The following is a 9,004-nucleotide window of genomic DNA, read 5'->3' as shown; positions in this document are numbered from 1 at the left end:
GTGACCCAACCAGCGCCAGCCAGAGCCAGCCAGAGGGCCACCCAGCCGATCGCCGTGTTATTCAATCTTCTCGAGATCTCACGCTTTCCCAGACCATCATCCATTTTCCGTAGCCCTGGCGAGCTAACCTAAACGTTAATAAGACCAGCCATGACCTCCCATTCTGCTAGTAGAAACGGCTGCGGGCTTGCCCGTTTTGTGTGTGCCCGTACAGTATTTGGTTTTTGGATACCCTTACGTACATGCACACGACTTGTCTCGTTCCTGGACCATATTCATCATCATCATCATCGTGATCATCGCTTCCATTTTGTATGTGCGTCTCACTATGGCCCTCCAAAGTCTATTCGCCTAGCAGACCAAACCCCCCCTATGCTTCCATTACCCTTCCAAACATCATAGACCTGTACATTCGAAACCACACAGCTATTCCATTACCTGGTCCCCTACGCTGCCTCCCGGCTCGCCCGCTTGCTTGCTTGCTTGCTTGCCTGTCTGCATACTCGGAAGCTAAATTACATTGTCAAAGCAGCTCCCTTTTCGAAACTATCGTCTTCGTCGTCCACCACAGCTGGTCCATATACCTGACAAGGTGGGCCATTCTGGCTTCTTGTCCCCGCTTCTGACTCTCTCACTTTCGATGAGATACTCATGGTTGATTTCTCCATGAGCTCAGATAGGTCTCGTTGGTCCTTTTAGAGCTGTATGCTGGTTTTCGTCAAGATACTACGTGTATATATACCCCTTTGACGTCATATCCATTATTGGAAGATGTCGGAAAGCAACGTCCTCATCTATCTAATCCGCCGGGACCTGCGAGTCTCGGATAACCCCATACTACACCACCTCGCCACGACTGAGGATCATGGCTTCACACACCTGTTGCCCGTCTGTGTGGTGACTCCAAACCAGTACGAGGCCTCCGGCTTTATCAACGACGGGAGCGATTCGCCCTTTCCCGAGGCCCGGAGTGATGTGGGTGGCTTCTGGAGATGCGGCCCACACAGGGCCAAATTCGTTGCCGAGTCGATTTGGGACTTAAAGACGTCGTATGAAACGTTAGAAAGCGGCCTCGTCATCCGAGTCGGCCACTTCAGCGAGACCCTGAAGAGCCTGGTCGATGGCTTGAAGGCAGAGGGGCTCAAAGTTGGAGCAACCTGGATGGTTTCCCAAGAAGGATATGAAGAGAGACGGGAGGAGGATGCCGTCTCAAAGGTTTGCGCAAGCGAGAGCATCGAGTTCAAGCCTTGGGTGGACGAAAAGTATTTTATCGACGAGTGAGAAACCCCTATTTTCCCCAAACTCCTTATCAATTTGTTGCCTGGGCGGCGGGTGGCATTATGGCGGCTAACCATGGTGTAGCCGTGATCTGAACTTCGAGGATGCCCATGATCTGCCCGATGTTTTCACTACATATAGGAAGAGCATGGAACCGCTACGAGAGAGACCAAGACAGACAGTGCCAAGGCCCCCTAAAGCTTCCCTCCCGAAATTCCCTCCCACATCAGCTGTTGCGCCTCAAGCGGCACCATTCGAAATTCCAACGGATCTGGATAAATTCAGAGAAGCAATGTTGAAGAAGGTCCAGGACTTCATTCATTTCGTTCCTCCGTATCCCGAGGACGCGGAATCTGCTCATCCGTTCTCAGGCGGAGAGACAAATGCTCTTGCTCGCCTGGACCATATCGTAAAGTCCGGTGTTGTTCTTGAGTACAAGACTAACCGTAATGGTCTTGTCGGAACCGAGTTCAGCACCAAATTATCAGCATGGCTAGCACTGGGCTGCTTAACCGGGAGGCAAGTCCACTGGAGAATGGTCGACTACGAGGATAGCAAGGATGAGGTGTTCGCCGATGCCGAGGGATACGGGCAAGGAGAAAATGAAGGGACGAAAGGCGTGCGGTTCGAGTTGCTGTGGCGGGACTACATGCGGCTTTGCCACAAGAAGTTTGGTACCAAACTCTTCCATCGATCGGGATTCCGCGAAGACCACAGCCACAAGTGGAAAACCCCTAAGAAAAAGGAGGGCACCCAACAGCAGTCGGAGACGGAGGCGGCGGAAGATGTCGACCGTACCCTCCGCCGTATCTGGGACGGGACAACTGGCATGGGCTTGATCGACGCAACTCAGCGCGAGTTGCTGCACACTGGATATACATCCAACCGAGCTCGCCAAAATGTTGCAAGCTTCGTCGCGAAGCACCTCAATATCGACTGGCGCTATGGTGCTGAGTGGTACGAAATGCTCCTCGTCGATTACGATGTGTCATCCAATTGGGCGAACTGGCAATACGTGGCCGGCGTGGGGAACGATCCCAGAGGCGAGGCCCGAATCTTCAACCCGGTCAAACAAGCTTTTGACTATGACAAGGAAGGCAAGTATGTCCGACGCTGGGTCCCTGAAGTTCGCTCGCTCGAAAAGCTCGAGCATGTATTCCAGTGCTGCACGACGCCCAAGGAGGACTGGGAACGCCTCAACCTCACCGGTCTTGTCATGGCCGAAGATCCCATCAAGAAGATCGAGTTCACGGTGGACGGCAAGCCCAACAAGCACGTCAAGCGGCCCTTTGACCGGCGTCGGAAGGATGGTCGGATCCGTAGCGCCACAAACACACAGGTGGTAACCGAGAGGCCACCTCTTGCTGAGCAGTCCGACAACGCCGCGAACGTACCCAACGGCAACATGAACTATGGCGGCCAGTACGCCCCTCAGCAAAGGCAATATCCACAGTTTGATCCTCCTCGTAGTCCAAGAAGCGGTGGGGGATTCCGGGGTGGTCGAGGAGGTGGTGGTCCTGGTGGAGGTGGCGGCCGTGGGAGAGGAGGTTATGGTGGACCTCCGAACAGGGGGTTTCCCAGGGGTGGTGGAGGGTATCGAGGTAACGGCCGTGGGGGACAGTACTACCCGAACCCGTATGTCCAGTACGGACCTCCTCCCCCTGGTCCCGGCAGGCCGATGCCTTGGGGTCCCACGCAGGGCCCAGTGTAGAGTACCGCAGGCGTTGCTTTCTACCCCATGCCGTCGCCCGTCGACCACCAGACGACACCTATGTTTTACCAGCCTGATGCGGTGTCGTGTTACCTTCCGCACCAGGCCCATCCCCCTGTGATGAGATATGACCATTGAAAATAAAAAAGAGAGATTCGACCTTTCCTCGGCGTTGTGCGGCATGGTCAAGAACGATTGGGAGGCATTGACGAGAGATAGTTCGCCAAGAAAACATTGTGCTGGTGCCCCATGAGACTCAACGAGGGGAAAACGCTTTTCTCGAAGATTTGTACTTTAAGCATATCATATAGCCATACCATGATGCATGCTGCTAGGCGTGTGGTGTTTTGAGATTGGATGGTTGGGTTCTTTGCCAAAGACAAAATGGAAATCTTTCAAGTTCTCTTTATGTTCTATTGATTTGTAATTGTACACTGTCAAGCTCGGTAACAGCTTGATGTAGCAGGTGCGGTTTCTGACCGCGTTCTAGAGTACAAAACCTGGATGATTACTGATGATTACTGATCTCTTGATTCCCGAGGCCTGCCTGCCCGCACCGCAACACCACAGCAACACCAGTCCCATCTAACGGGTTCCCACTTCCTTTGTGACAAAGGTACAAGCATAGTACTGATGACTGTAGTTGGATCCAGGCTGCATGTGGCGGTTACCATCGAGTTTCCAGAGGTGCCAAGTTGATGCCCTTGGGCACGACGAACAAGGCGCGGGCCTCGACGCAGACCCGGCCGTTCTCCGCCTCGACGTGGCCGTGGACCCAGAGCTTGCGGTCGCTCTTGCGGCTGCCGTCCTTGCCGGCGACCTCGTCGCCCTCCTCGACGACGGGCCGCGTCCGGACCGTGTAGAAGGCGTTGGTCACGGTGGGCTTCTTGTAGTTGAGCTCGAGGCGGGCGGTGACGCCGGTCCGGCTGGGGAAACGCAGGATGGCGCACCGGCCGAGCGTCTCGTCCAGCACCGTCGCCAGGGCGCCGCCGTGCACCACGCCCGGCCACCCGGCCGTGCCGCCGCCAAAGTAGACGACGTTGACGAGCTCGCCCGTGTCCCGGTGCCAGAAGACGCGCTGGTAGGCCAGGCCCTTGGAGCCCGCCAGTGAGCCCGCCGTCACGCTGCCCTGGCGCTTCGCGCTGTTGGTCGGGCCCCGGTCGTCGTACGCCTCCCAGGTCTCCCAGGCCGGGTCCGCCGACAGCCGCTGCACGAGCGGCAGCTTCGCCGCCCGCTCACGGATCCCCGACAGGATGTACTGGTCCTCGGGCGTGCCTTGCGCGGGCAGCGGGGGTGGGGAGATGGAGAGCCGGAAGAGCGAGCCGACGGTCGCGCCGAGGCAGGCAAAGACGACGGCGTAGATGAGGCCGCGGCGGCGGCGCCGAGGGGGTGGTGTCTGCTGTTGCGCTTCTTCTTCTTGTAGTATTTCGTCGGGCACCACCGGTTTTTGGGGGCCCTCCGCGGCGGCGGCTATGGGGCTCTGTTTGCTGGGCTCATTGCTGTTGCGGACCTCGAAGCGGGCGGGCGTGGTGGCGAAAGAGCGTTGTTGCCATTGCGACTTCAGCCTCGGCTGGGGCTGTTGGGTACAGCAGCGGGTGGCGGCGATTGTGGTCGCATTTCGGGCCAAAAGCGAGTGCGAGGGCACGAGGGCCCGGCAGAGGCGTAGGTTCGTCGGATGTCGAGGTCGGATCATGGCTGCAGGTCTCGGGCGCATCGGGCAAAACAAAACTTCACGATGCTTGCTTTGCTACTGCGTGCTGGACTTTAGGCCGCCCCAATGGTGGATGGGTGGGGTGCATCTACCGCTGAACTCGGATCTTTGGGCAGGTCCGTCCGGGTAGCACGCCCTCTAGAGTCGCTGTCTGATAGGTACATGGCCATTGGCAGCGGACCAATGGGAATCGGTCAAGTTAATAACTCCGCGTCCGTATTACTGGTTGTAATTCGCTCAAGCAACTCAAGTGTTACCCTCATCCCGTACTGTACAGATTTCAATATTCATCCCTAATCATTGGTTTGGCGATTTTCAATTGGATCTCTTGAACCGAGTGTGGCTTGATTGGTCAATTCAAACATGCAGCTTTTCTTTATCCAATTTTGTACTTGGAGCATCGTGATGACGACTACGCAGCAGCACACACTGGTATCTAGACATCGCATTTTGCAGAATCCCGTTCAGTTGATCCACCAGGCCATGCGATTTCTTCAGGGCACTAAGGACTGCACTAGTATCAAGCCCGGCCTTTCGGGAATCTTGCAAGTGAAACTAGAAGGGATAAAAAAGGCCAGTCGCGGCTGCCCGTCTTACGAAAGCTTACCATCAGATATCTATGACCTCATTATTATGACTTCCCAAGAGGTTGTTATATGTAAGGCAATCAATTGTGGCCCGCCCGCCCCGACTATTGCATAATGACAAGTGCTCTCCCTCAACAACATGGGTGTCTTCTATGCATGCAATGCAAGGACTGGAGGTATGCTCTATTGATTACCACCCACCAGACGAAAGGACCGGCGCAGTCAATTCGGTGTTCTTGCGGCTTGCCATTTCCCGGGTTTTGAAGGCTAATAAGAGGATGATATTTGTTTGCGCCAGTCCGTCTCCTACTTGGCCTGCAAGTTCTACTTACCTCGCGCCATCTTCACGAATCGAAGCCTGCCCCGGCCAGTAGCCACACACACCACAAGTCTTAACTTTGGCTGCCACTACTCCGTTGGCGCGTACACATCATACACTACACTTGGTGCCGTCGTACCTGGCTACAGATACATCCCAGTGGGTAAAAGAAACTCCCGCTACATCAATTATCCTTGGGTGGCCGCTGCCCCCTCCAGCCGCCGCTGGAGAACACCTTGCTTATTCCCCTTTGCTCCCGTTCACGCTTTATAAGGTTATACTTGCGCAACTCTGAAAGCCTTTTGTCTGGTCCTGCACACACTGCCGTAACCGTCTCTCCTGCGAGAATTTGGGTCAAAGTTGCCCACCAGTGATCTGTTAGGCCTGGTATTACTAGTACCCCAAAAAGAGGCGGTCTTTCATAATGGCGTACGACTATGCACTTGTGTAAGTTGCTGTCCATCCCCGATGCCGCACCCGTGTTTGCCTCTCCTTGTGCGCCTCGACTGACGATTCCTCCCCGTAGGCATCTCAAGTACACTATCCCATTGGCTGCAGTACTCACTCTCATCCAAAAGCCATTGCTCACAAGACTGGACTTGTACAAAACATTGGCTCTTATTGTTGTTGCTTTCACAGCGACTTTGCCATGGGACTCTTACCTCATTCGCCATGGGGTATGGACATATCCTCCGGATGCCATCATTGGCCCGAGACTCTTCGGCGTGCCGGCCGAGGAGCTTTTCTTCTTCGTGATTCAGACATATATCACGTCCATGTTTTATATACTGCTGAACAAGCCTGTGTTGCATTCGCAATATTTAACCAACAAGCACGACTCTTCGCCAACAGTACGCGCGATCCGGACGGTGGGCCAGATCATCCTAGGCGCCTGTATCGCGATAGGGGCATACCTTGTCGTCAAAGGGGGCGAGGGGACATACTTGGGGCTGATTTTGGCTTGGGCGTGCCCGTTTGCACTTCTCACATGGACCTTTTCTGGATATTTCATTGCTCGACTCCCTACTTTTTGCATCACAGCACCCATCTTTATTCCCACGGTCTATCTCTGGGTCGTGGACGAGCTGGCCTTGGGCCGCGGGACCTGGTCGATTGAGTCGGGAACGAAGCTGAACTTCCGTCTATTTGGTAGCCTCGAGATTGAAGAGGCTGTCTTTTTCCTCGTCACAAATGCACTGATCGTCTTTGGTCTGGTAGCCTTTGATCGTGGGATGGCTGTGATCAACACGTTTCCGGCACTTTTCCCCGATGCATCCGGGACGCCCCCGCCAAGTTTGCTTCTCAAGGGCATCATCACCCGCCCAGAACAGTACGACCTGCAACGTGTCCATGGAATTCGAGAGGCCGTGGCCACCCTGAAACGCAAGAGTCGAAGCTTTTACCTGGCCAGTGCTGTTTTCCCTGGGCGACTGCGCATTGATTTGATACTACTGTCAGTTACACCGCGATATATGCATGTCACTCTTGCTAACACCATATTAGGTACTCGTTCTGCCGAGTAGCAGATGATTTAGTTGATGATTCGCCTACCAGGGCGGAAGCACTAGAGTGGATCAACAAGATGACCGGCTATCTTGATCTCGTCTACTCATCAGAGAAAACCATCTCACCTTCGGACCCCAAAGTGCAGGAGTACATCCGAAGCAACTTTCCCAAGCCCGCTCGATCTGCTTTCGAGTTGCTCCCAACCAAATTAATGCCCAGCAAGCCGTTCTATGAGCTGTTGGATGGTTTCAGGATGGATCTCGCCTTCAACCAGAACAAGGAGACTGGTCCCCATATGCCGGCAGATTACCCCATCAAGAATGAAGCAGACCTGGAACTGTACGCTCACCGGGTCGCGAGCACAGTTGGCGAGCTCTGCCTGTGGCTTGCTTTCCATCATAACGAAACTAAGCTATCGAAAGATAAACAGGAGATACTTGCCCTTGCTGCCAGGACTATGGGGCACGCGCTGCAATATGTCAACATTGCCAGAGACATTGCAGTAGACGCCGACATGGATCGAGTGTATCTTCCTACGACGTGGCTGAAGGAGGAGGGCGTGACCCCGCGCGATATTATCAAAGCACCGAGGCAAGCGATTGTTGAGACGTTGCGAGGGAGACTTCTTCAACTTGCATTTAAGGAGTATTCGAGGTCCCGTTCCAACATGAACATGTTGCCCGCCGACGTGCGCGGGCCCCTGATTGTGGCGGTGGAAAGCTACATGGAGATTGGCCGGGTCTTAAGGGAAAAGAAGGGCCAGTGGTCACCGAAAGACCCCAAGAGAGCGACTGTGCCCCGTTCGAGGAGGATCATGGTGGCTTGGAAGGTGCTGGCCTCTCAATAGTAGTGCACGTGCGGTGTCAAGATACCCCCATTTCCTACTTGCACTTTTAGTCCCTGGGGCGGCGTATGGAGTTTGGCTGCACCCCCACCCTACTGCTTAGACATCTTATAGATTACCTAAAATAGCAACTCTGCTATAACGATATCGCTTTCGCGAGGCAGCGTGCTCAAGGGTGTTTAGCGATGGCGGGAACAGCAGGAAACTGCCGGATCATTTGATCTTCGTTTCGTTTCAACTACTTCAGATAATATCAGCAGCCTCCAGTTGTTTGTTTTTTTAGATGGCCTCGGTCCGGCAAGATTTCCATGCACGGGTGATGGTTACGTAGATCTGAAGTTTGCCTGGCCTTTTCGACGTTTGGTGCTGTATTGGACGAGACGATATATGCAGGCAGGGATAAGCTAGTTACATTTTGCGCGCGGGCAGCTGGGGTTGCAATTTCCACTTGGATCTTGGCTCAGAATGATGATTCATGAACGAAAATACACGACATTTTTCCATACCACTGTGCCACTGCAGTCGGCCTTCGGGCATTCCAATCAGTCCATGTTTTGTATACTAATGGTAAGCGAACAGTTCGCACTCGTGTTCCTAGAGCGGTCTTATGTGGGACAGGATCCGTGATGATTCAAGACTTTCGGGCGCCAATGCAGGGATTCTCACATGCAATTCTGGCCATAGCAGATTTATGTATATACCCCGTAAGCTGGATATGGTGGCTGGGCTTGACAGGCGGCCGGCGTGAGATAGATCGGTTCTACCAATATCCTAGAATCCCTTACTAGGAAAAACTACTGGTGCCTGTCAGATATTCGGAGTTACTTTACTTAGAGGATTAACCAGCCAATTGCTTTTGTTCTAAAGAGAACCTGAGAGACCGGCACACACACGCTCACCAACGGAAATTCGCGTATGTGCGTGTAAGTGATCTCTCTAGTTGGTCGACCCCCAGAACTCAAAACAAGCCTTCCGCCTACTGGTGAACGGGAAGGCCGTTCCGTTCATACGTTCACACACAACTTACACAGACCCATCTTGCAACTGT

The 9,004-nt window shown here is 54.0% G+C and overlaps 3 protein-coding genes across 3 annotated transcripts; 2 read left to right on the top strand and 1 right to left on the bottom strand.

Annotated features, from left to right (window-relative positions):
- Positions 1-771: 771 nt before the first annotated feature.
- On the top strand, positions 772-2,989 carry PG985_012542 (putative cryptochrome DASH; the record flags this gene model as incomplete). Its single annotated transcript, XM_066832308.1, has 2 exons — positions 772-1,277; positions 1,363-2,989. The coding sequence occupies 2 exons, from the start codon at positions 772-774 to the stop codon at positions 2,987-2,989; spliced, it is 2,133 nt and encodes a 710-aa protein (XP_066680358.1).
- Positions 2,990-3,656: 667 nt separating this feature from the next.
- Positions 3,657-4,682, bottom strand: PG985_012541 (thioesterase family protein; the record flags this gene model as incomplete). The annotated part of the gene is made up of 1 exon (XM_066832307.1): positions 3,657-4,682. One exon carries the CDS (start codon positions 4,680-4,682, stop codon positions 3,657-3,659), a length of 1,026 nt encoding a protein of 341 aa, XP_066680357.1.
- A 1,348-nt stretch (positions 4,683-6,030) lies between these two features.
- On the top strand, positions 6,031-7,959 carry PG985_012540 (Terpene synthase; the record flags this gene model as incomplete). Its single annotated transcript, XM_066832306.1, has 3 exons — positions 6,031-6,053; positions 6,133-7,059; positions 7,110-7,959. The coding sequence occupies 3 exons, from the start codon at positions 6,031-6,033 to the stop codon at positions 7,957-7,959; spliced, it is 1,800 nt and encodes a 599-aa protein (XP_066680356.1).
- Positions 7,960-9,004: the final 1,045 nt, after the last annotated feature.

The sequence above is a fragment of the Apiospora marii genome, assembly GCF_038362585.1.
Source record: "Apiospora marii strain CBS 49790 chromosome Unknown utg000009l_segment0_segment0, whole genome shotgun sequence".
In the NCBI taxonomy this organism is placed as follows: domain Eukaryota; kingdom Fungi; phylum Ascomycota; class Sordariomycetes; order Amphisphaeriales; family Apiosporaceae; genus Apiospora; species Apiospora marii.
The sequence above is the reverse complement of the archived record's forward strand: the minus strand, read 5'-3'. Positions and strand labels throughout refer to the sequence as shown.